Source organism: Coturnix japonica, chromosome 9 (genome assembly GCF_054131305.1).
Source record: "Coturnix japonica strain WE chromosome 9, WE-NBRP24, whole genome shotgun sequence".
NCBI lineage: Eukaryota > Metazoa > Chordata > Aves > Galliformes > Phasianidae > Coturnix > Coturnix japonica.
Window position 1 is genome coordinate 31,299,495 of NC_140671.1, and position 26,626 is coordinate 31,326,120.

General features: G+C 44.8%; 2 protein-coding genes and 1 long non-coding RNA gene across 9 annotated transcripts in view; 2 read left to right on the forward strand and 1 right to left on the reverse strand.

Annotated features, from left to right (window-relative positions):
• Positions 1-62: 62 nt before the first annotated feature.
• ERRFI1 (ERBB receptor feedback inhibitor 1) lies at positions 63-8,639 on the reverse strand. 4 transcript variants are annotated; one of them, XM_085509272.1, is made up of 4 exons: positions 8,344-8,639; positions 3,369-3,567; positions 3,174-3,250; positions 63-2,636 (listed from the first exon to the last, which is right to left on the reverse strand). In XM_085509272.1, exons 2-4 carry the CDS (start codon positions 3,488-3,490, stop codon positions 1,438-1,440), a joined length of 1,398 nt encoding a protein of 465 aa, XP_085365398.1. In that variant the 5' UTR covers positions 3,491-3,567; positions 8,344-8,639; the 3' UTR covers positions 63-1,437. The 4 variants fall into 4 exon arrangements, with proteins under 4 accessions (XP_085365398.1, XP_015738048.2, XP_085365399.1 ...); XM_015882562.3 differs by lacking the exon at positions 8,344-8,639 and adding an exon at positions 7,679-7,750; XM_085509273.1 differs by lacking the exon at positions 8,344-8,639 and adding an exon at positions 7,548-7,750.
• Positions 2,508-6,020, forward strand: LOC146759909 (uncharacterized). Its single transcript, XR_014931901.1, has 2 exons — positions 2,508-2,644; positions 5,188-6,020. It is a non-coding gene; the product is annotated as an uncharacterized LOC146759909 (long non-coding RNA).
• SLC45A1 (solute carrier family 45 member 1) overlaps positions 8,079-26,626 on the forward strand; it is a 29,552-nt gene continuing 11,004 nt past the window's right edge. Inside the window, exon 1 of one of the 4 annotated variants that reach the window (XM_015882531.2) lies at positions 8,079-8,218. Coding sequence is in view for 1 of the 4 variants with exons in the window: in XM_015882530.3 (XP_015738016.2) it covers positions 26,179-26,237 (59 nt within the window). In the remaining 3 variants the exon portion in view is untranslated. Of the gene's footprint in view, positions 8,219-9,555; positions 9,685-17,144; positions 17,845-26,077; positions 26,238-26,626 lie in introns of those variants that run through there. The other 3 variants (XM_015882532.3, XM_085509255.1, XM_015882530.3) reach the window with 3 other exon arrangements.

The following is a 26,626-nucleotide window of genomic DNA, read 5'->3' on the forward strand; positions in this document are numbered from 1 at the left end:
CCAGTAAATGCGAAGCTCAAATGCAAAATTGCATAGTATTCAATGAAGCAAAAACCAAAATGTATCATAAATAAGTATATTATAACTTTATTAAACTCGAGACATGACAATATTCAAAATACAAAGTCAATTCTTCTTTATTCAATACTGTACATGATGCAGAAATATCAGTGCATTTCTATAGCATGTATTTCACCTTCATTTAGTTTGTACTACAACAAATAAAAAGTAAGCTTTAAAATAGCTCAAACATCTCATTCAGCAGTTCAAATTGTAAACAGCTCATCTATTTCTGTTAGGAGGAACACATTCATCTTTTGTACCTCCATTAAAGAGCACCCTTTCTTCTGTGCTTATCTGCAAGAGGATAAATGTAATCACGAGAAACTGCTAATACACAAACGTGGCAACTCAGTGAACTTTACTGGAACACAGAAACAGAACGAGGAAAAATTAAACAGCAAGAAACAGTGTCAGAAGCGGAGACAGATACGAGTGACACTGTTTGTAAGTGGAATCGTATTTTTCCCCGTACTCTCCTCCTCTCCTAAAATACTGAACATAAACCAGAACACAAGACCAGCTTGTGTTATGCTTAATACACCTAATTTCAGATCCAAGATGAGCACGTAGTTGTTGTGGCCCACGTACAGCAATCATATACTTGCTCATATCCTCTACCACTTTTATGATGCTTTCACACCTTTCTAGGATCCAGCAGGAAAAGAGCAGCAGCAGCTTAGCAATATGTGGTCCATATCTGTCTCTCATAAGAAGAACTGCAACACTGAGCCAAGTGTCCAGGAACTAAAGGAATCCATGAAGCCTATCTCAGTTCCACGCTGCTTCACTTTGAAAGTAAGTCTGCTGGTTACAAATCATGTTGTAAAATTGATTCAATATGCTAAGAATATTTTCAGTATGCTCAACAGGCCTGAGAGTTATCAGTTACCTAAGTGATATTGCAGTCACCTTCTTACCAGCTTGGCATATCAGAGTGAAAGAGAATAGAATATTTTTTCTGCAGTTACTGTGCAAAAGAAATTTTAGAAATGCCTGATACAAAAACTGTACTGCATTATCTGCTCTGTTGTCAGGTTTGTAAGGAACTCATAAGCAAAGTTAGATTTTTCTTAGACTTATTTTGATAACGTGACTACCAAATACACTTATCTAAGGTAGCATATAACTGGCCATCTGCAGCTACCATCTCTGTATGTTCCTGTGCAATCCTTGTCAGTTTTCAGGTATATGTATGAAGACAAAAAAAAAAAGTCTTAAGAAACATACCAGAGAGATGCAGCCTAAGAGGACTTTACCATCCACTACCTAGTTCTCAAAGGACAAATCTGTCCTACTTTATCTGAGAACCTCAAGATCTTTCTAAAGTGATAAAATTTGGCTCCATCAACAACCCAAATGAGCTGTGCTCCCAGACTATGGAGAAACCACATAAGACAGATGTTTTCGCTTCAGATGACCAGCTATGTCCATTCTAGGTTTTGAGTCCAGTCTTGCTGGGACCGAAGTGGCCATGCAGTCACTGGACCAGGACTGAACCTCTGTATTAGAACTAGTTTCTTCTGCCTCTCTGAAGAATTTCTCATACTTGTCCAGATAGGGAGGCCTTTCAGGCAGCAGATAGTAGTGCGTTGAACTGGCCTTCTTACCATTCTCAATAATTGGAAGAATGCAAGGGACCCTGTTGGAAGATCCTTCACTATTTTGTCTTTGTAGAGCTTTGTTGCTGACATATTTAGGATCAGGTGCAAAACTCTGGGTGGGGGGCATAACCCCGTTGAGGTACGATGGCAGGCTTTTAGGACTTGGAGTACGGGAATTGCTACGAGACAAAGGTTCTCTAGGAGGTACTTTGGGAGGCCTGTCTTCATCACTATATGCACTAGAAGCAACTTCTGCTGACCACCTTCTGTAATCTGGTTTGAGAGCCCTTGGAGGTATGGGAACCCTCGGGGGGATCTCTGGTTTATCTTCATCAGAGTTTGGAGAAGACCTGTTTAAGTGTCCAGATAGTCTCACTACTGGTTTATTAAGAGAGCCGGCTGGTCCTGAATGGGACCTTCGCAAGCGTCGATGCAGCTGCTGTGGAGGAGGGTAGATACTGGATATGCATCCATTTAGGCTTTGTGTAGGGTTGGCTTCTTCTGTTTTTGGTCCTGTAGGAGCATCAAAATACGCATAGTTGATTTGTCCACAACCTCTAAAGCTTCGCCGACTTGAACCACTGGATTTAAAAGGAGGAAGTCCATGATCTTCTAACAGGAAGTCTGTATCTGAGCTAGTCAGGAATTCCACTTCTCTGTCAACCTCGTCTGGAGTAACATCCTCAGGGACAGGCAGAGGGGGCAGTGGCCTGGAGCTGCGATCATGGGAAGATGCAGACAGAAACTGAATTGGCCCATTTTTGATTGGCATGTGAGGAGGAGTTTCTTCAGAAACACAGCCTGTGGTTAATGACAGTTTACTAAAGCCAGGAATGAGCTGGTCTTCATATCTTGAAATTGGCTGCTCATTTTTGGGACTTACAGAAGCTGGACTAGATTTCTGAGATGGGACTTGGATGCAACTTTCAGCAAAGCTGTGGTCATTTGTGGAAATGCAGCTGGAGGAGTGCCCTAAAAAGGTGAGAAAGTCTTAGAAACTTTTCTAAGTCACTTTTTGCCACTGCATATTTAGCTGTTTAAATCCTTCTAATGCAACAAGTAAGTACTTCCTGCTTGATAATGCCAGAAACAAGCATTAGTAATTTACAGGTCTCTTTTAGTCTGGTAGTTATGTGTTATATGAGATCAGCTGATTGCCATGTCTGCAGCCACTGCTCCAGTTAAATGAGGTGGTTAACAGATCTTGTGCGCAAACATTAAAATCAAGCTGCAGCTGCAAAGATCCCAAAAGACAGAGCAAATGGTTTGGGTTTTGTTTTGTTTTGGAATTATAAAATCAGGATTGTAACGGAATCTCAGAGGCCTGTAAATATAAGGGAAAGCGTGGTGTTCTTAATCACATTCTTTTAGACATTTATAATAGTGGTATTTTCTTGAGATGTCTGCATTCTGTCACCAGAGGGCAGCCTTACATCCAAATTAAGCATTCAGCATCTTCCAAGACACATCCATTACACCACCTAAACATGTGTCCGTCTTTATACTTACCAATGGATGGTAAACGTTGCTCTGCTGATGGATTCAAGTTATATGCCACTGCTATGGGGTCCACATTAAAGAAAGTACTGAAAAAGAAATCAAAAGTGTTCATTGTAAATAAGCCGTAGGTTGCTACCAGTAGAAGTATTTTTAATACTTTTTTTCATATACGTGACAGTTCAATAGATCAAGCATTACACTCACTTCTCAAATCCGCTGTGGCTCCCCCAGCAGGTTTTCAGACCCCCCATGCCTTGACTAGCATGAAGAAATCCAGTTTTCAGTGGGACTCTCATTTCCTGAGCAGCAACTCCCGCTGTTGACATTGTGTCCTGCTCTGTGGTGATGTCTCCCAATTCTAGAAACTCACAGGGGGTGACAGGCTTCTTGCAGTTTGCATTCCCTGCCAAATAAAGAAAGGGATATAAATATCAGAAATGCAAGTATGAGTTGCCTCCAATCTGAACTTTCAGGGCCTCGAGGAACTAAATCTCTCTGTAAAAAGCCTTTCTGTCTCTGTGCCTGCCAGCAGGAAAACTTTACAGAATGTGTTACTTGTTAAGCTTTCCAGCTACCAACCTATTGATACATGCAAACCCTATTTGCTATTTCAGTCAGAATTCCAAAACTTCTTTTATAGAAAGCAGTGACTGTTATAAATACTATAGACACAATCCTCCAGCTATTTATTTACTACCAGAAATCTGGTGTCTTGAAATACAACAGGGCAGTTTATTTCAGAGGTGAAACAAGTGAGAGCCAATGACATCAGTGCACTACACACACCATGAAAAGCCCTTTGCAGTACGGCAGTGCAAGAAAACAGGGCACAGAAATAGGCAGTAGCTTATGATTATGGTACATCTGTTCAAAAACAAACTAGTTCTTCTATGCAGACGTGTCATCTTTTTGCTTTAAGAGGAAAGATCCATTACACCTACCTGTGTAGGTGGCCAACCTTTAAGCAGGATTAATTTGTAATCTAACACTAACATTTGCCTTTCAGAAACAACTGTTTGATAAAGAAGTTTGTCATCCTTTTCTAAATGTTGAACTGAGCCCAGTATTGATCTTCCAAGCAAATAATATCTGAAGAATAGTTTCTGGCTGCATATATAATTTGGAATAGTTAATAGCATTCTATTTAAGAGCGTGAAGGTTTTCTTAATCATGGCTGCCAGAAGTGGTTTTTATTTCCTAGCTGACACCACAGAGTTTTAACCAGCAACTTCAGAATCCTAGACAGGAAGAGACTGGCTTTACTGGAAGTGAACGAGACTCAGCCAGTGTTAAGGTCTTGCTTGCACTGATTTTAGTGAAGTACAAACTGCACCGATTCTAAAATGACTTTTGTCTGTCGTTAACACGGCTCCCAAACAAAACCCCAATCCCAGCAGCTTACACTGCTCTGATTTTCTTCGTGCATTGCAGATCCCAGACTAATAGTAATATAGGTGAATGACTATGAAGGATTTTGCTCTTCTACTCCAGTATTTTTGAGGTCCAATATAAGTCACACATGGAAATCGCTGATAAACGCTGAATAGTCAGCAAATGATAGTGTTCCACCTCAGTGAACACACAAGATCTGACAAGAGCATGAGACATTGATTAGGATATATTAAAAAAAAAAGAGACAGGAAGGGGGGGTGGCACTGCTGTCATTTGAGAGCACATGTAATGTGTTTGCTATGATAACACACAACCCTTGCAGGGCCTGTTAAGAAGCCCAACCTCCATCAGATCCCACGCCAAAACTACTGCTAATAATTACTGTGTCAGCTTTGTGAATGCTGTCTAAATCTCGGCTCTCAAGACCGACAGTTGCACAATTGCCTCTCTGAAATCCCTCTGGAATGTCAAGTGCAATTTCTGAGATGAATTTAAATATTTACATACCCCAGGAAAAACAATTTTCTTTGTTTTTTTCAATAGATGCTTTGTTATTTTTGAAAATAAAACAGACTTTTTATGGCTGTAAGACTTGCCTGAACCTAACAACCCCCTCTCTGTGAATTCACAGCAGGTGGCTCGTCACATCTCAATGAGGAGCTGTGAATGGACGGAGTTATGAAGCTGCCCTCTGCGCCTCCAGCCAGGAGTGCCACGAGAGGTAAGGGACCCGCAGACCTGCACGGTGCTTCTTTCAGTCCTGAGCTCAGAGGGTTGAAGCCCACACTTTAAAACATGTGTACATGTGAATAAACTATGTGAAGGGCCAGCAGGATATCTAATGGAGGAGCTTCCATTCTAACTGTTGGCCTAATACTGTGTCCTCAAAGATTTAAGGATCTATATCTGCCGTAAATAATATCAGGCATTAGCTAAAGAAAGTGGACGCCATGCAGTCACGCAGCATTCTGCATCCCTTGTGCTTGTTTGCTCCTCATTTGCACAACGTGTGTTACTCAGAATGGGTTTCCGGTTACTCTGCTCCTCTGTCCTACTTCCACATGGATTATGGCGCTGAGATCGAAGCGCTCTGAGCATTTTGAAGGTGGTACAGTCTCAGTGTGATTCCAAAGGAACGTGGTTAGTCCAAAGTAAAACTACAGCTACTAATACTACAGTGTAGATACGAGCCATGGCAATCCCAGCATTTGAGTGCACTGGGAAATGATCGTCACTACCCAATATACAGTTTTCATGCTGTATGGATCACTAATTACTGTAGCCACACTAAGAACATTCTTCCATTTAGGAAGGAAGAAGCACTTCCATGTATGTTAGCTCAGGGCTGTTACTGATAACAAAACCTTGTTACTCTGCTCCCCTTTCACCCCCCAGCCCCATTGCTACAACCTATCTATTTTCATAATAAAGGAAGCTGGGATCTGTTTGTACAAGGTCTACAAACGCTTCATGTAGTGGATATGGCTGTGAGGATTCTTCCCAAATTCCTACACCAATCTTGGACAAAGTTTAAAAATGCAACATTGGCAAAACAGCTCGTTCATAACTTGTAAGACACAAGTAAGTGTGGGGGTGAGATCTCCTTAATGCTTCTGGGAGGGGAAAAAGTACGTGGCTGCCTTAAATTGACAACTTATTTTTGCTCACCTTGCCACCATGTATCTGTAATGAATCTCAAAAGCAATTCACGGGAGGAGGGGCACATTTTTGCACTACAAGTCATCCACTCCAGCCAGCTGTTCCTTATTTGACAATGTGATGTAATTTCCTTTCCCCCCTCCTCTGACTTTCTATTTAACACAAATACCTGAGATAGAGCCACTCCTGATATTCAAGTGTTTTCGGCTTCCAAAAGGACTTTAAGAGCCTAAATTACCTTATTACACTTACTGGAATACTTCAGCAGACCAAAACCAAAGGCCAGCCCCAAACAAAATCCCAAATCCCTTCAGTAAACTTTGTTCTCCAGTGGTCACATCATCTCTTAACTGCTTTTGCCTTTGCAATGAGATAACTGCCATTCAGCAACAACTGTCTCAGAAGTGCTTTAAATCTATTGCTAAGCAAAAATGGACCATTGTGCTGTGGGACATCTCGGATGATGCCCACTTAGTGCAGACATAAGACTGCCACTGAGATGGTGCCATGTCACAAATACAACGTATTCCTCAACTCTGACACAGAAGATGCTGGACAGACAAACCACTGGAGCAGCCAATGGATCCAGATCCTGACAGTCATCTCTGTGTGGTTACACTGAAGCAGCACATTGGGGAATTCAGTTCAGGTGAAGACCTGGCTGCCATTTCATGGTCCTACACAGCAAACCGGGAGGATCTTGCCAGAAAACAGCAGAAAGCTCATAATTAAACGACAGCAGCTTTGAATCTGCTCGTCAAGTTTGAGATGCATCCTTAAGGTTCGGCTCTTTGTCCTCCTGCAAACGTTACCGTCAATACGGCCGGCTTACGTTCAGGAACCAATTCCCACCGAGCCACAAGCTCAGCATCCGCCACTGCGAGACGTTTGAACGTAACGAGGAGGGAACTGCCCTCCTGGAATGACACACGTAGCGCTGAGCGGTGGGTCTGCTCAAGAAGCCCCTCAAACAGCAGCTCTGTGCGCAACGACTGAATGGAACATCCCAGCGCGGTGATGAGCGCGGGGAGAAAATAAAGCGACGGGGGCGGCGTGAGCTCCGAGAGACCGCAGCGATGCCGCAATGGAGGCACAGCGACGGCTCCTGGAGAACCGAGGGGAGCGCGACCGGAACGGGGCTAAAGCGGCCAGAACGGAGCGAGAACGGACAGAACGGAGCGAGAACGGACAGAACGGAGCGAGAACGGACAGAGCGGAGCTAGAAGCGCCTGGCCCCATTCCGGTCTCGCAGCCGCTGTCGCTGTACCCGCCCTCCCGTCCCGTCCCGTCCCGTCCCGCCGTCCCGCTCCCCGCTGGGCCGCACGCTCGTACTGTGGCTCCGCTCCGTCGCGGTGCCGCCGCGGCCCAACCTTCCCCCCGTGTGTCCCCAGCGGTTCCCGCCGCCCCCAGCCGCTCCCTCCGGTTCCGATCGGTTCCGATCGGTTCCGTTCGGTCCGGCTCACCCCGCTCTCTCCCCGCTCCTCATGTCCCTGCGCGGCCGCCGACGCTCCACGCATGCGCCGACGCTCCGCAGTGCCGCGCCGCGCGCCGCCCGCCGCCCTTATAGCGGGAGGAGGAGCCGCACACGGAGCCGCCCCCAGCGCCGCCCCCACCGGGCCGCGATGCACAACGAGCCGTTAAGGCGGCGCCGGTATCGCACGGGCCTCAAGCGGCCGCAGCGTCCGGGCGGTGCTAAGCGGTGCTGTGCTGTACGGTACGGTACGGCACGGCACGGCACGGAACGGAGCTGCCGGCAGCGCCACAAACAGCCGCTGCGGCCCGACCCGCCCTCACACCACAGCGCCCGGCAGCCCCGGCGGACCGGAAGTGGCGCGGAGTGGGCGGGATCCGGCTGCTGCGAGCCGGAAGTGGGCCGGGCCGATGCACTTCCGGCGGCACTTCCGGTGTCCGTTTCCGGTGCGGTAGCGGAGCTCCCCGCCCCTGGGGGCGGCAGCGCGGGAAGCGGAGCGGAACCGCCCGGGGAGGAGCGACGCCACCGTCCGGTCTGTGTGTGTGTGTGTGTATGTGTATGTGTATGTGTGTGTGTGTGTGTGTGTGTGTGTGTGTGTGTGTGTACGGCGTGTGTGTGTGTGTGTGGGAGTCGTGTCAGTGTGAGGGCATCGCTCACCTTGAGCCGTTTGGATCCATCGGCGCTACAAGGCGGCAACAAACGTCCAGCCCCGCCCGAAGCGCAGCCCGGCCCGGCAGCGCGGCCCGATCCTCGTACGGGGCGCTGCGCTGCGACACGTTAATTGTCGTGTCCCGTTATTCGTTACTTTGATAACTCCGTTGTATCGTGCAGTGCTGCTGTGCCCTCGTGGTGAGCGAAGCAGCGCCAGCAAAGGGCTTTAAATTCGCAGAGATGAGAAAGACACCACAACACGCTGCTGCGCGCTGATCCGTGTGGCCAAGCAGCAGCGATGTGTGATGTGATGGCGCAGCACGGCTGAGTTCTGTCATCTCCTCCCTTTGCTGTTGCACCATGTGCTGTGGGCTCCTGCCCGCTCTCATGGGGCTCCTGGTCACCCCTGGTGCACACTCCCCACCTGCCCTTGTTCTCAGGGGATGCCGAGCTGCCCTCACACACATTTGTATCTTAACGATTGTTTGCAGTCATACAAATGGAGATGACTGAATATAAGAGACGAGCGTTTTGTACGATGGGCTTCAGAGCATTGACATGGCTCAGCAGGATGAACCAGCTGCTGCAGTGGCCTCTTCTGGTGGAAACTGAGGAACAGCACACTCCAGTTTCCGTTGGTGCCTGGGAAACTTTGGCTCCTGGGGATGATATTCTATTCAGGCTTTGCCTGGAAACGATGATACCTTGTAGCTTCTGTGCGTCTATCAGTGTTACTGTGTCAGGTAGTTCAGCGTTCAAGTCAAGTGCAAATAATGCAATTGAATTTTTCTCTTACTGCCCTTAGTTTTTGTTCACCAAAATCCCATTTCCTTTAATTTTTGATTACTTTACTGGATAAAAACCTTTATCAACGGTGTCGCTTGCTGTTGGAATGTACTGAAGAAGGAAATGAACATAATCTCCTTATAAGAGATTCTGTGTTGACTTGTGTACTGAGGAAACTGAATTCTGAACTGACAGTTACATTGTAGTTTCTACCCTTTCATTGTGATATACAGTGTTTCATGACTTCTCAACCACCTCACAGTTCTGTTGGCAGGTGTGAGCTGCAGTTTGATAATTGCCTTAAAGACGAACTCCTAAGTAACCTTGGTCCTTCTGGTTGTTTGATATTGTAGTGGAACAGCTGACTCATGGCCTGAAGCAGTGATGGGGCACCTGGTGGGAAGGCAGGGCCAGCCCAGGGGAGCTCAGGTGCATTCAATGTAGCTGAGTGACCATAAAGGGTGGAACCAGGATCCTTCCCTTCCACACCCTGTTTAAGGGCTGGTGTTGGAGGTGAGGGTCTCTCTCTGAAGGTCCTTGTGTACCTGAGGCTTTCTGAAGGTGAGCAGCTTTTTTCTTTTGTTTCTGCACTTGGGCTTCCCCTGACTTGCTGCAGCCTGGGGCTCTAGGTATGTGAGTGGAGGTAGCTGAGATACACTTCTACAGCACTCCAGAGGTGCTCCTGAAGAGCTGAGACAATGTGTGTCTTTAGTTACTTTAAATGTAGCTTTTGTGTGCCCCGTAGTAAGGGGTTGGTTGGGAAAGGAAAACCTGGCAACAAAGAACATGGGAGATGATCTGTGAAACAAACCTTTCCATCGTGGAAGGTTCTGATTTTTAATTATATGGTAGATTAATATTGAACACATTGGCCTCTGCTTGGATACTGGCTTCCAAAATGAATGAGCTGAATCCTTCATCTCTTCCATGGAAATCTCAGCCTTTTTACTCCAAGCAGGATAAACATGTGCCCAGTAGAAACTGAACTGTTGTGATCTTTATGTAGCTCCATGCCTTATTCAGGTCCTCAACTTGTGTTCTGCTTTGTGGTAGTCTGACAGAGTGGTTCTACATGTGAATGCTGAGGTTAAGAAGTCTGGGTAGCTCTCTCCTGTCATAGTGATGTACACATTATGAGAATGTAAACCACATACACTGTAAATACAGTTCTTAGTTACTGAAGCTTTCAACATCCATCAGCTTGAAGTGAGGGGAATGAACTGGAGCATGCGTTAATGGAAGGAAGTTATAACATATATAGGGTGCAACAGAAGTGCTGTATTTTCACTGAACTAACAGCAAATCAAAGTCTGTCACGCAGCAGTAGTAAATTCGTGCTGCTACATGAGCCGATAAATTAACTCGCCCAAATTGGAAGCGAATAGATTTGATGTTCCTTCTCACTGTGCAAAGGGATGTTATGCAGCGCTCTGTGGTACGTAGTTTGGGGTAGGGAAAGATGTGTGGGTGTGCAAGGAAGGGGCAGGGACAGCAAGTTTTAATAAGGTGTATCTGTAGATTAGTAGCGCCTGCTCTCAGATTGCAGTGGCACCAATATGGTGCTGTGTAGTCCTGATGCTGAAATCCAGCCTTGTACAAAGCCTGAATAATGGGCCCTGGGTGAACTCACCCTATACAAGACTTTAAAGCAATTGGATAATGTTAAATTGTCTCTTAAGTCATCTGTACAAGCTGACACAGATAGTAAATCTTTTATGCTTCAGGCACATGGAAGTGGTTTGTGGTGCAAAGATAGTATTTAAAGTGGAGGTACTGAATGGCTTTGGTGAGCTCTCAGCTGCACACCCTCATTACTTCTCTGAGCACTGCAAACACCGGAAGCATTAGCATGGGCTGAGAAACTGGGCACACAGAGACTGAAGGAAAACACCCATTAAGGTTGTGGAGGAAGTGCCTCGTGTCAGATTGCTGGGAGAGGATGTCACCCACTGACCTAAAAATCTGTTAGTTTCTTTTTTTCTCCATGCTAGAGGCAATATTGCCTTGGACTGATGTTAGATTTGAACTGTTCTTTGGCTATTCTTAGGGCATGTATGCATTTTCCTTTCCTTTTCATGTATTAGCCAGGTACTTCTATCATCTTCTGCCTGTGTAGCTGGGCACACAGCACGAGATTCAGCTCAGGTCCCTGTTTACACAGATATTCTGAATTGTTCTGGAAAGGACCACTCATTCTTTAAGTTTGGGGCCAGCAAAGAAGGGCACGGGATGAGGAGAGCATTGCAAAACTTGTTTCAGTGTAAGGATTCATTGTTATTGTAAATGATGAACGTATGCTTATTTCACTGGTCAGATTTGTACAAATGCAATTACACCAGGCAGGTATAGGGTAGAATGAGTGTGCTGCATTTCCAGTTTAGCCAGAAGACCCACAGAAGGGAGGAAACTCATGGGTCAGTAAGGGAGGGCTAAATTAGAGGTTAGCATATGCAAGTGTCTAGACAGCAAATACAGACATACTGCAAAAGTCAGTCTGTCAGGGAGTGGAGAGTGTAGATTAAAAAGCCATTTCAAAGGCATGTTGCCTGGATGGGGTAATCATGTGCTCAGGCTTTTTCAGTACATAAGCATAAGCTAAACGAGGGAAGAGATCAAAAAAGGACACAAAGATTGACGCAGATTCTGTAGCAGCTTAGACTGGAATGGAACTTGATAAATTAAAAATAGGTGGTTGTTCACACTTGTGTTTCCCAGAAATGGCCACGGTCCCATCTGTTTTTCACTCTTCATCCAGTAACATTGGAATGCCTCAAAGAAATGTTACATAAATACTGCTGACGTAGACACGTTGTTATACAGCTCTTCCAAATCGAGTTCCTTGTTGCTTTCAGGCACACAAACTGGTTGCCAAAAAGCCTTGCTCTGCTGTGCTGAGTTACCCACAGCTTGTGCTGCTTTGGTTTTACTTGGATTCTTTCAGGGCAGTTCATTGGGAGGACCATCCGAAATGGAGGGGCTGACTCAAATCCCAGTCAATACTTCACAAAAGATGCAATGCTGAGGGCTGTAGAAATGTATAGGTCAGTAATTCGGTTTCCAAAAACTATCAAGCTCCTTTTATTTGTATTTCACGTTCTGCCTCAGCAGCCCATGAGGAAGGGGGCACAACAGGCTGCTGATGGTTTATTACTTTGAGACGGGTGTCTGTGTTTGCACTACTGGTTCCTTATTATGGACATCCCCATGAGATTGTGCTGCTGGATTTGGTTGTGTTTTGTTGTCACATCAGAAATCAGGCATGATTTTAATGTCTTCATGAATGGCATTTACAGTTCTGGAGCCTAAAGTTTCCTTGTGTAAGGTATGGATTTTCTGTGATTTTTCTGAAGAGCTGAGCACTGATCAAGTGCCTTTAAGATCAGGATAGAACATTTCAGAATGAATATCTAAAGCGTGGATGTCACTTATACATACTTGTCATAGGAATGTGCACCCACATGTGTCTGTATAGGACAGGTCTCATCTCCTTGTGCTCAGCAGTGCTGGCTGCAAGCGGGGGAGAAGGGGAGAAAAGCTGCTGTGATCACTGTAATTCTCAGAAAAACCTTTCTGTGTAACACTTTGTGGTCTCTTCCCTCTCCCAACTTGTGGTGAAGGTTGTGTGGGTTTTTTGTTTGTTTGCTTTTTTCCTTTTCAAACTTGGTTGTCTGGATTCATTTGGTCAGAAGCTGAGCCTCCCCTTGCATCCCGCACCCACACACACCGTATTTCGCGCTGTTGAGAAATACTGCAGGGTAAACTCTGGAGCACAGTTCGTACTTTTGAACCTTGTAGCAATTGCTGGAAGTTGCAGCTGTTGTCAATGCAAGTTAGCAGAAAAAGCAAGGCTGGGGATATGCTGAGTGGCAGGTAGTTTATTTTAATGTAATTATGCACCAAGGTGTCTCATTGCCAGAATTCTGACTGCTTTATTATGTTGAAGAGATCGCTTTTGCATGATACATAATTTATATCCTCAGTGTATTGAATCTCCTGTGAAGTCTGGCTAAAAAAATAATAATACAAGATTGACCAGTGTTTATTGGTGCTGGTGTTGTTGTAGGAATAGCCATCTGCGTTCATGAGTGAGGAAATGGCTCAGGGAGGGTCTTGGGCTGTTCTCTCATCCTGCTCCTGGATGTTGTGTTTGTTATCCCTCCATCTCCTCTTTTGCCGTCCCAAGAATCATTTTCTTTGAAGCTCAGCATCTGTGAATCCTATCCCAGGTAAACTTCAAAATTTCCAGGAAGACATAAGTGCTTCTCCTTAAACATAATGAGTTTGTCATTTTCTCCTTCTCTAATTGGCACTTTCCATTCTAATCAACCAACACCCACAAACTACACAGCCACATGATCTTTTCAGCTAATACAAATCGTCATTTCCAGTCCAATAGACTGAGTTAATTGTGCAAACCTGCAACACACCCATAAAGCACCTATCTAGTTTGTTATGCAATGATGAATCATGAAGGAAATGTGGAGTGTAATTACAGTGATGTAAAGATAGTAGAATGAAGCCAGAATCAAAGTATAAATGATAACCATCTGTATTAGATGTTTGTTTCTGCTTGCTGCTTTCAGAATCTACCTACACTAGAGCTTATCTGGCTGCTACACACATGCCTGGCACATGTTTTGACAAGTTAAAAAATGACCTGCCAACCTGTAAATAAGCTGAACCACATCTGCCATCAGAATACCTTTATGATGAAGCAAAGGCCTGTGACTCAGATTTGACACACAGGCTCTTTCTAATGCTGGTGTGATTTGTCTTTTTTCTTTTTTTTCTGGAAGATTAAAAATAAGCTTCCTGGAAGTTTAAAAATAAGGTTTTCATGAAGGATTTGTGAGAGGATTTCTAGTAATGCAGGTTTTTACCTCCTGCTTTCCTTATCCGCTCAGCCAGCAGGGAAGGATGCTGTCTGTATATCAGTGGGGAATGGTGAGATTTTTGCAGAGGACAGATTTTTTCTAGTGTCAGGTTAATGATCTCTCTTAAATCCTCTTCTTACAGCTTTGAAAATGAGCTTTCCATACACTAACACACACATGCAGAGATCTGTGTGCTCAATACCAGCATGCTGTTTCACACTTCCCCATGCTGCTCACTGCATACAAGGATGTTTTTTTGCTCATATGCTTGTCCCCAGCACACACCAAACACCAGTGAAAACCTCTGGTAAACACATTTTTCCTTATCATCAGAATGGTATTGTATTCCTGTGCAGTAATTGACAGCAGTTGAGCTGTGCTGTCTCCTGATGCCAGCTGGCTTTCTCCCAAGTGACAGCATGTATTTCAATGGAAAACCTAATCCAGAAGTACGTGTAGTGAAAGTACAAGTTCTTGTATCTTAAAACAAACAGATAAGGCTTAAGGAAAAGGGTGGCTTTAAATAGCCCTTGTCCTAGTAAATTAACCATTAAAAGTGCTGCTTCAGGGCAAGGTGAGCTCATAGTGCTCTGAAAGGTTGATTGTGAATGTCCTTGTGCCTCAGCAAGGAATGATGGAGGGGGAGGAGGACCTGAAGCAGGTAGTGGCCATAAGTCACCATTTGTGACGTGTCAGTAGAGCTGACTGCTAAATCCAATGCAGGCAATGGACAGAAGGCAGAGGTTTGCTCTGCTCCGTTTCTGCTGAATGCTCTTTTCATATTTGCTAGTGGCTTCTATTAGAGGCAGTACACAGGGCTGGAGTTGAGTAAAATGTATTATGTATAACAAATTGCGCTTGGTGTGAAACAAAATGTGCAGTAATATGAGGATAAAATGTTCCTTGTGTAAACAGCCCCACCACAAGACAGTCAGCTTCAGCTACAAGTATATTACAGTATCACAGTCTCATGCAGGTTGGCAGACATCTCAGTACAGTTCTTCCCTACCAGTTTGCTGAAGGATTGTTCTTAGTGCCATTCAACATGTGCTTTGAAATTGCTTTGGGAAGTAAGGTAAACTAAACTCAGACTGGAGAAAAGGAATTGCTTTAAGCTTTACCTTTTCCTCGGGGAGACATGTGACTGGCCAAAGCTGCTGTCTGTATCCATGTGACCGATTGATCTGCAGTTCATTTCAGTGTTGGTAGCTGGGCTCTGTATCCTGCGTGACAATTCCTGTGATTCTCCAGAGGCTTTTTGCTATATGGAATCTTCAGAACACACTTTGCTTTTCTTAGAAATTGCCTGGGACTACTAAGTGCCATAGAAAGTACATTAGGTATATTTAATCACTTGAATTTACAGTTTCTGATTAACTACCTGTCCTGTCCCATAGCTGTCCGTACTTGAGAGAAGCTGGAGCAGCTTGCTTTTACACCACGTTATGGTAGCTGATGTTTGATTTGTAAAGAAGTTATCAACATTGTTATTTGACAAGCAAGTGAATGGGAAGATATGTCATGAGAGTCATTACCTTTTGGTGTCAAAGTGAAAGGGTTGGTTTGATTTGTCCTGATAGCTGAGTGACCCAAAGTCCAGCCACTGGAGTCAGGCTTGAGGTAGCTGGGATACCCCAACCTGTAATGTCTTTGTTTGTAAGGCTAAATTCTTTTCTCCCCTTGGGTGGGGGTGTGGGAGCAGTCTGTCAGCATCTTCCATCAGTTACTATAAATTCACTTGGAATTCCTTCAGGGAAGACTTGCACAGCGGGACTGCATCTCTCATTTGCCTGAAGTTCTTTGGAAATTGGCACGTGCCACAGGAGTTGTGATAGCATTGCCTCATAATGGAAGCTGTGCCTTCATCTGTGCTGCTCTGTCAGGTAGTCTCCGGGGCAGGATCTGAAAGCATGTTGTTTGCCAGTTCAGCACATCTTTCTGTGATGTAAAATGCTGCAGAAGAAAGGAAGGATGAGATTCCAGTGCTGCTTTTAGGTGCAGAATGTAACAATCCAATCTTGAGCCTTGAAGAAATTCAAGCAGAAGAGGTGGCATGGGATCTTTCTTTGCAGGAGTGTACAGGCATTATTAGGTCTTAGCCCTAAGATAGCTGGTGTGACCTCATGGCCGATGATCCCATCTGCAGGACGAGGTGGGATGAGGGACCTCCCAGGGGTCCTCACCACTCTAATTTGTCATATGATTCAATTCATATTAAAAGCAGGAAAACAGAAAGCTTTAAGTGCGTCTTTGTCCAGCTTGCTTGAACTTGATTTATCCACATGACCCTGTGCATCGTTTACTTCAGCAATTCCTAAAATGAACATAGTGATTAAATTCTGAAAACTTCCCTTCCATGAATGCATGTTGGACTGAGGAACAAAATGTGTTAGGGTCTGGATTTTTTTGTTTTAAATGGTGCATTTTAAAACTTCAGAAGAAATCCTCTTTCTCAATAAGAACCTCAGAACAGAAGCTCTGGAGTGGCTGCTGCTTTTAAAGTTTAAGGAGTTTTCCAACTGCCAGTTCCAGCTGCTAATATCCCATTAATCTGTTGGAAAATCAGTGTACTTTTTCATACAGAGCTAGATGTGGTTGGAGAAACCTTTGTAAACATATCAAACTATGATGCAGTTGAAAGTACGCCTGTGCAAGGAGCAGGGATTATGTGCAAAGGGCAATTCGAAGGATTTTTATTTAGGCAAGACAAAAGAAATAAAGGCACTGCTAACTTCACTATTGCTTGAGCTGAGGAGGAGTGGGACAGGGCAACCAGTTGGCCAGAGGTGAGGGTGTTGCTGAAGCCCTGGTTGAGAAGTGCTGGAGGCGCTTGGCACAGGAGGCTCTGGCCCTGGGGGTGGTGGGGAGGCTGAGTGCTTGCCAGACGAGCCCAGTGGCTGACTCACAGCTTGGCAGGCATTGCACTAATGGCAGCTGCTGCTTAGCATTGCCTTGGGAGTGCTCAACTGGAAATAGAAATGAGAAGCTGTATGTGAAGAGTTCTTTGTTGCTAAGATGCTGGTTCTGGTAACCTGGGAGGGAAAAGGTTAAGTGTAGATGCTGCATACAGTGTCACAGTTACAGCCTTCCCTGGGCTTCTGGCCAGCAAAGCCAGTATTTCAGGTCGGATGGGATTCAGGAGAGGCTGGCCTTCCTCTTCAGTGTGTTAGATCTGACTGCTCTGAAGAAACTGAACTGGAAAACCCATGAGAGAAGAGCTGAGGCTGTCACCTTTAGTGATGCTTTTCTGTAGAAATGGGGAAACTGCAATTGTGCTTCATCTGTATGTAACCGAGTGAGGGAGATGAAGCCATTCATTCTTGGAGGCTGCTGTTGCCTTGGCGGAGATGGGTACTATGGCCCTGCCAACCTTCTGAGGATGCTCACCAGTGCCTTTCGTACAAGCGGAGCTGCCATTCGTATTGGAGAAGATGGTTTACAAGTCCTTTATGACAATGGCAGTGCTGAGAGCTGCCTGCCCCCAGTCTTTCCTCAAGGGTGACTCCAGCTCATGGACGTGACTTGCAGTATTTAGCAGATTTTGTGAAAAAGTTTCCTTCAGAACAAGCAAGACCTTATGGATAGGAGACAAGTCAATTTACTGAGCTGTGTTCAACCCCACTTGCATCTTATCTGCAGCTGAGATAGGCTGTTACATTACCTAAAACCCATGTTAAAGAATTCCTGAAGTGCTGGCATTGCTACCTGCTCATCTTGTCTCCCCAGCTGTCCTCTCTTGGTCACCTGCTGGTTGTTCTTACTGAAAGATTTGTGTTCCCCAGATATAAAACTACTGGCACAGACATTTTGCAGGGTTATGGTGATGTGAGAGCTGGACGTTATAAAGGTAGTGATTTTTTTTTTTTTTTTTTTTTCCATAGCAGAGAGAGGCACCGGAGCCAGGGTGATTGCTTAAAGTGCAGTGGGTGTCATTGGCCTCAAAGTGATGGGGAATTGCCCATGGGAGACTTGATAACCTGATTAGCTTTTTCTCTGTAAGAAAAGTTCTTATCTGCGTGTAGGATTAATATTTAACTTACATGTTGCTTTAGGGAAGCTGGTACTGACAACTCACTTAGAGAAGACAGAATTAGATGGATCCTTCTGGTCTGGAGTATCTACTCATTTATTGCCACCAGTGATGGAAAGATTACCTCTTTCAGTGCTTTTATTCAATGCCTGACATGTTGAGCATGGAGCTGTGTCAGGGAAGGGGCAGGTGAGGTGTTCAGAAAAAGTTCTGCACCAAAGCAGGTGGACATGGCACAGGCTGCCCAGGGCAGTGGGCACAGCCCCGGGCTGCTGGACCTCGGGGAGCTTTTGGACAATGCTTTGTGAAACATGCTTTGAATTTTGGGTGGTCCCACATGGACCCAGGGGTTGGACGCAATGATCCTTATGGATTCCATTTGACTTGGGGTATTTTGTGATTCTGTGTAGTAATAAGGCAATTTCCACAGCTCCAGCCTCCGCCTCGCTAACCCAGATGTTTCTTCAGAGTCTGTACCTAAAAAGTATGTGGTGCTTTCCTTGTGTGAACTTTCTTTGTTAATCAGAGGAAAATGAAAAAGCACATTGTAGCTGATTCCTCTGCATGGAATGCTGAGGGAGGAAGTTGGAATTCCTACTTTCCTATGACTGGTTCTGTGGAAAAACCATTCCTGTTTCTTATTGACCAGGGAGACTGAAGTTAGGGAGAAATTCTGTAGGGGAGAGTCAGTGAAGCTAAGTTATCTATGGCTTTGTCAGGCCTTGGAAAGGAAAGTTGGTACTTCTGAAGCACTTGTGGCCATCAAGGATGAGCAACACAGAGGATCTGAGCTGACTTTCATTAAGTGGAAACACTGTGAGTTCAAGTAATAGCATCCCTAAGGATAAAAGCAAATTAAAAGCTTCCGGTGAGGAAGAGAAATATATATGTACAAAAACAAAGCAGTAATTGGAGATAATCACTCTCAGGAGATGGGGCCTCTGAGAGCTCCAGGTTCTCCATCTCTTATTTGTGGGAGGTGGTGCAACCCACTGTGTACTGATTCAGAGAAGAATTCATTGCTCAGCTACTCGCTATTCTCCTTTGCTATTCTTCTCCTGTTGCCCTCTACCAAACACCAGATGTAGGCACTGTACAGAAACTACAGCTTTGTCTGTGTGACTCAGAGGTTGTTGGGAACCACCTATACACCAGATGCCACTGCCTGTCTGCGAAGGACTATGAATCAAGAGGACTTTATTCAGTAGTATAGCAAACTGCTTGCTGGAGATTCAAGGCTTATGCCCATTAATGCTCATTACTGTACAGGTCTTAAGCTTAAATGAGTGGGTAGAGCATCAGCTCAGATCTGCTGTCCAAATACAGGCAAATTCCAAACCATGTAGATAATAGTGGATGCTTTTTTCTTAGCTTCACATGTTAAAACCTTTTGTTTCTACCTCAGACTTCAGAGAGACTTGTTTCCTTGACAAATACCCAGATGCTTTGAGCAGGCTTGGTGCTAATCTACAGTGCTGCATCTTTTGCTTGACGGAAAGGATTTCAGGGACACCTACCAAGACAGCAAGCTTTGAAGTTCCATTTTTGATGGAATGAGTGCCAAAGCCAATGAAGACTGTGTATCTGATAAAAGAGTATTTGTAATTTGGTAGATTTAATGAGGGATTGGAAATGAATTCTCTTGATGCGGAATGCTTATAAGCCTGGTCTTATGCTTCCTATAAGGCACTCTGTTTGTCCTGAGGTAGAAGCTTTCTGTGTCAAGTCCAATGAGAAATGCTTCTGATTTAATGAATATATGTCTAAACATGGAGCAGCACAGATCCTGGAACTCAAATTGATTGGAGCATACTTGGATGAGTCATTGCCTAGTAGAGATGTAGTAGGGTCATGGCTGTGCTTACTGTGTGCTCAGTTTGGGAAATATTGGCCTGTAGTGGAAGAATACAAGCAGGGTTGCACAAAGCTCTAAGAGGTGCCAAGTCTTTTGTTCGTGACTCACTGAGGCAGTGGCAGTTTACACTCACTGCTCCCTGACTAATGCAGGAATTATTCCCAAGTGCTCAAAGAATACTGGAGGTTACTAGTTCAGAATTCTCATACGTGACATCATTTTCTTGTAATAGCTGATTCACTGGGTCAGTTTGCTTGGCAAGTAAGCCATTGATAAGTGAGGGATCAGGGTATACCTGCATTGGTTGAACTAACAGTATAGTTTGCTCTGTGTTTTAATTACCTCTTAATTCTTTCCTAGAGGCAGAGACAAGGCAGCAGTACCTGCAGGCGGGCTGTGAGTCTTAAACAGAGCTAAAGGATGTGTGTGGAGGGGAGGGATTTAGTTTGATTTGAGCATATGAAACTGTTCCAAATAGAAGGCATTTTCAATGTGTTCTTAAATTACTTGGTATGTTTCTCTCGGTTACAATTAAGCCGTCTTCTCCCACGAAAAGTGTATGGTTTGGAACCTTCTGTAATGGGAGAACACAATGTTCTTTCTGAAAGGGTTTATCAGCTGGAACAAAATGAACTGCTTTGATGTTTTTGGTCAAAAGTGAAGGACTTTGCTGATAGTGACAACACAGAGGTGCTGAGGTTACCCTGTGATTTTTTTTTTTTTTTTTTCCTTACATTTGTTAGGTAACAGCACAATAACAGTGAATCCATCCTCTGGTCCAATAATGCAGTGAAATGGTTGTGGAAAAATAATCTGGAAGTTTTGTCTTCTCTATGTTTGCAGTTATGCCTACGTGTCTGCATGGGAGAATTCACTGTTAACTGTCACTGTGATCAGAGGGTACTGTGTAGTTGTACAGGGAACAATTTGTGGCTAATTCAATTATCTGCAGTACTCACTTTTAGGTTGATAGTACTTGAATTATCTGCCTACTCTATAAGGGGATTGCTGGACTTTGTCCTTCCATTAGCCGAGTGATTACAAGGCTGGCAGAGAGAAGGTTTGTAATTTCCTTTTGGCAGAGGATGGCCCGGAAGACCAAGTGGCAATTAAGCGCCCACTCTGCTTGGAGAGCAGCAGGAGAAGTTAAGAGAGAAACTCAGAATGAAGCAAACCAGAGCCGAGCCTGTTTCTGAGCGTGGTCCATTGCAGGCATATTTCCAGCAACTAGCTAGGAACGTAAAGGTGGGCAGTGCTGCTTCCAGACCAGTTTTTGAAGGCAAATATTTCCTTCTTAAAAACAGGAAAAGGTCAGTAGCTGAAGTCAAAACTTCTTTCCCCACAACTTTGTGTTCTGCTTTTGTCACTGGCGCAGGAAGCGCCTGAAGGGCAGACAAACTTTAGTCTGCAATTTTCTCTTCATTTCTCAAATTCAACTTAAAATGCAGAGGTAAGTAATGCTTAAAAAACTGAAGTCAACGCTAGCAAGAAATTGCTTTGAACTTCACTGTTTCCTATTTCTTATGCAGGGAGTGCATTGCCAGCCTTGGTCTCTAGCACCACACAGTGGTGAGCAGGACCCAGTGTGTCAGAACTATTTTAAGCCATCTTTCCTTCTTGTTCATTTGTAGCCACTGCTCTGGGCTACAAGGTGCACACATGCTGCAGATCCTGAGACTGCTTTCCTACCATCTGTTTTATGGCTGGGGAACCAGCTGATGAGATGGTTGATGTTTTGTGTGTCGTAACTTGTACTCCCAGTCATGCTGCTTGTTTTCAGTGAAGTTTGCCTTCAGCCTATGAAGGGTTGAAGTTACACCTCAAAGGCATTGCTAACTTTAATATTTATGTAATTGTAGACTTTTTTTAAACAGATGTTCTTAGTTTTGTGCCAAAAAGTGTAACCAGATGCAGACACCTTTCTCTGATAGGATATTAGTGCATCATAATCAAAGGAAAAAGCACTTGTATGAGCATCTGTAGAAGTGCTGGGACCTGAGTAAGAACATGGAGTAGAAATAGCAGAAAGCATGAAGAGAGGACTTTGGGAGGGCACTTGACAGTCACATGGTTTCAATACAGGGCCCTGTTATCAGTGAAATTTATAGCAGCCTGAAGAGGAATTAAGGTAAGAGAGCTGCGATAGTTGTGGATGAACTCTGAGGTGCAGCTTCCAGAGCAAGACAGAAACATATGTACGTAGTCTGGATTGAGTCCAAAGCATCTTTACCTCTGAACTGGTTTAGGCGAGAGAGACAGGATGTTCCACAGAGCACAAAGCCGTGTGATTAAAGATCATGAACAAACACAGAGTATATTATTAACAGAGCACCAGACCACATTTCATGTTGGGTTTTCTGGCTGGTAGCCCATGGAGGTGACTCAAGAAGGTAACAGAGGCACCAAGGTCTGGTCTGTTCCAGCATAACGAATATTCAGAAAAGCTTCCCTGAAGCATCTTGTATGGCAGTCTAAGAAAGCTGTTCACACAGGTGCTGGCAGTGGTGCAGATCTACTGCTATGGGATGCCATGCTCAGGAACGTGTGCTGAGAGAACTTCTTGGTAATTCCTACCCAGATGTTTTTCCTTGATTCACAGTTCAGCAGTCAGGATCCCTGTTATTTCCAGGCACCTCGTGCTGTTGATGTCTTTCATTCCTTTCAGTGACTTTCTGTCTCTCCTATTTTGCGGCCCCTTCTATCTTTTTTTTTTTTTTTTTTTTTGGTCTCTCCACATCCTGATCAGCAGCTAATCCAGGCCATGATCATTATGGGCAAACTATGAGACATGAGGTGAGGATACATGTAGTTCAAGGTGTGAAGTGAAGGGCAGGTGATGTTGGGAGACTTGTGAAGCTCTTGCCTAGCAGTTGGCAATCAATTTTGCTTGGGAATTGTAAGACCTGGGCCTTTTTTGTGGTTGCTTATGGCACTTTGAATCCTGTTTCTTTGCTATCTGAGTAGCGTGTGGGGATCCTGGGGAAGGAAGCATCACACGTGAATTATTAACCTTTTTTCATAGAAGGTTATTTTATTATAAATGGACATATGCAACTTGGATTTTCCTTTCCAGGGCTCCACAAATACTATCAGGGTTGTGTCTGTATTTAATACTTTTAGCCAAGCAAAGTGTGATCCAGTTGTGGTTTAACTCCCTTTAATGCTACAGGCTCATCGTATTCAACATCCATTTTAGCCAGGAGGGAAAGGAGCATTTGGTGCTGTGGAAGCAGTGGGTGTTGGATCCCTGACATAACATGACAGCTTTTCCTGTAGCGCCCACAGCATTACTCAGGAAATTCTCTCTCAAAAAGATGCCAGCTCTCTTTCCCTTGGAGCCAAAGCAAAATGTATTTTTTCTGACATTTCCTCACTCTTTGTTAACCCTTCTTTGCTATTGCTGAAATGGAAACTTCCCAAGGCCCTCTGAGCATGATGATGCTTTGGATGAAAGGGAAGCTGCCGTGGAGCAGCACGTATCTGAGCACCAGTGAGAGGCCCCTGAGTGCTCACCCAGGAGAAGGGGGAATGTGAGCATGAATCACAAGCTGTAGAACCGGGAAAGCAGCTCTGTCAGCACAGTTATTCCTTGAATCACTCTTAGCAGCAGGTCAGCTGGCAGATGGTTGCAGCCTGAAGTGAAAGCTTATAACTCACCAGCCACCAAATAGTCCCAAAAGTGAATATCTGCATTTCATCAGCATTTCATATTGTCTTTGTGAAAAATGGCATTCACTTACAGGTAATTGGTTGTGCTTTAGTTTCCTGTGGCTTCCTATGCATTCGTTTGTGTTATGTCAGCTCAGCCGCTTTATAAGCTTGGAAATATGCTTCAAACCTGATGAGCTTGCATTGTGAAAGAACACAAGTAGATTTCAAATACCAGACCTGTGAGCCTTTCTACCAAGCTGCATTAAGCAGGTGATCCTGCTCTGCTCAGCAGTGGTACAGCCACACCTGGAGTTCTGTGTCCACATCTGGGCCCCCGAGTGCAAGGGAGACCTAGATGTACTGGAAGGTCCAAAATAGGACTACTGAGATGATCAAAGACTGCAGCACCTCTTATGAGATGGGGCTGGGAGCTGGGATGGTTCAGCCGGGGGGGGGCTCAAGATCTTATCAGTTTCAAAGGAAGAGTGCAAAAGAGCCTTACTATTTCCTGTGGTGCCCACTGCCAGAACAAGAAGTGCTGGGCATAACCTGGAACACTGAAAGGTTCTGCCTAAACATCAAGAACCACTTCTTTACTGCGCAGGTAATGGAGCACTGGCACAGGTTGCCCAGGGGGCTGTGGAGTCTCACTGTGCTCTGTGCAATAAGCGCCACTTTAACAATGTCTTTTCCACTTGCCTGAAGGAAAGCAATAGCATAATGCTTAGTGATGCAGCAGGTGTTTTGGAAACCCTGCCAGCACAGGGATTACCCCTTTACCTTCAGAGGCATGTAGTAGAATTTCAGGGAAAAAAAGAAATGTCTGTGCAATATTTGAATCAGCCCAGCGAGGGGAATCATTGTCATTGGAGAGGCTTCCCCGGATAGTGTTTTTGTGACCGGACTCTTATGGTTTTGTCTTGTTTCTGTTCCGTCCCTAAAATGTTAGAGCAAGGAGCAGATCAGCACAGGAAATACGACTGGAAGATACATCTGTTTTGCTGTGGAGGAATCATTTATCTTTGTACTGTTCACTCGCTTCTTGTATTCAGGTTTACTGTGTCCTGCATGGGAACATTCCTCTACCATAGCCATGACATTCAGGAGGAGCTAATTAAGCAATTATATTATCAGGTGATGGGAGTAAAAATCTCATCTACACAGTGCATGGATTTAGCAGTCTGACTCATTCTAGTTTATGGCTTACTGTTATGTAATCGGTGTGTTGCTACATAGGTGCGTGCTGTGCAAAACAGAAGTAAACAGCTGCTCTGCCATGTGTGTTACACATATGGGGATCACGACTTCAGTCAGCTGACCATAGAGAAAAGGTGACAACAGGCTTCTGCCCATCAGCTGTGAGTGCACATACAACAGTTGTTTTTGTGTCAGTCGCTAATGGTGGAATCCACTGCAACACAAGACAAGGTATTAGATAACACAGGGTACTCCAAAACCCTATAGTGAAGTGTGGAAGAGGGTGCAGTGTGATTAGAGCAGAGAGTAATGGAGAAAATGGCACTGTTGAATTGATCTGTTCCCATAGTGGGAATCCTCTGTAAATGATGGAACAGGGCAGAGAAGGTGAAAAAATGTCTTTTGGCTTGGTACAATGATGTGATTTTAAATTGAAGGAGATGCTGTAGCTCATGTTGAAGTATGTTGTTTCCTTTCCTTTTGACAATACAGAAGGTATCGGTTCAGGTTCGTGGACTAGATTTGGTAGCAGTATTTCTCCTTAGGCTTGAGAAGCTGTACAGAGGCAGGTACAGATGGCACCCTCTGCTTTCCTGTCTGATAGGCAGTCAGGATGGATGGAAGAGGCTAAATTAAAAACACCAAAAGTAGCCTTTCTGGTTTTTCTTGATAGCTGGTATAAAGGACAGAAGGGAGCAGTCTGTGCATTGCAATTAACATCGAGTGCTATTGCAGCTCATCCTGTAATGCGATACAGATACCATCTCAGCTGAAAACTGAACAGTGCACTGAGTCAGAAACACAGAACAGTGCTGGGTTTTGAAGAAAGTAATTGGCCTTAGGGACCTGGTGAGTTTCTCATTTCCTCTGCGGTAAACACAGGGAAGTGGGGCAGTACTTCCCATAGGCTCCCAAAGTCAATTTAAACAAGTTACACAGCCAGTTTATAAAAGAGTCTTAATAAATGCACAGTAGAAGGCAGGCACACCTCCCATGTTCCTGCAGTGCCCTTCATATCAGGGCCATGCTGACTTCCTTGCATGAACGTGGAATTCTCTGCATGTGTGTGTGTACCCCTGAGCCAGCCCTGAGCCTCTGCTGGAGAACGCAGCCTCTGTGTGCCCCTGCTGTGCCAACAAGGGCAGTGCTGCTGTGTTGGGCTGCCTGGATCAATATTAGCTGCGCTTGTCCGGAACCAGGTGTTTTAGGCCTGTCCTCTGTGTGCTGCTTCACCTGCCATTGCTCCCCTCCATCCCACAGTACAGCAGTGGCCCCGTCCTTTGTGCTGCCCTGTGCCTGGCCTGCAGAAAAGCAGCGACTGGAGGATTTCTGGGACTTGCTAATGATGTAAACTCTGTTTTCCTTCTTCGGTAGATTAGAAGTTTGTGTTGCACAAATAACACTGCTGGCAGCCAGGAAAGCTTTGATGTTGATAATGACAGGATGCGATGGCCGGCAGCTGTAGCTCACAGGATTCACACAAGAAGCGAGGAATCAGGCTGTGCAGGTCACGTGGCAGGGGAAGGCAGTAAGCTCTTGTTTCAGGTTGGTACAGCAGCTCCGGCCTACACCGACAGGTTACTGATGTTTGTTCCATGGCAGCGTTCCAGTTTGTCACACACCAAATTGGTGCTTTGTTAAGATGGTTTATTTAAGTAAATACATTAAGTAATGTTCACCAGCTTTTACTATGCCCTGCTTTGTGCATTTGTCAGCTGTGGGGCTGTTTCTGCTGTTTGAATTGCATTCATTAGTGTAGGTAGTGTAGGATTCTGGTGGAATCCACGCTCAGGAACTGATTTACCGGAGCTATTACAGTCATATGACGGTGTGCTGGAGCCAGACGTGCAGGTGCTGTGTAACCGCCATGTGTGTGACTGCTTTGTGCTCTGCATT

What these genes read in the sequence shown, in the direction of transcription:
- ERRFI1 (XM_085509274.1), bottom strand. Translation starts at nt 6,300, where the DNA reads ATGACTTGTAGTGCAAAAATGTGCCCCTCCTCCCGTGAATTGCTTTTG. An exon ending in AGCCACAGCGGATTTGAGAA is followed by an intron (nt 3,251 to 3,368) that starts GTGAGTGTAATG and finishes TTTCTTTTTCAG; the next exon opens with TACTTTCTTTAATGTGGACC. An exon ending in GCAACGTTTACCATCCATTG is followed by an intron (nt 2,637 to 3,173) that starts GTAAGTATAAAG and finishes TCACCTTTTTAG; the next exon opens with GGCACTCCTCCAGCTGCATT.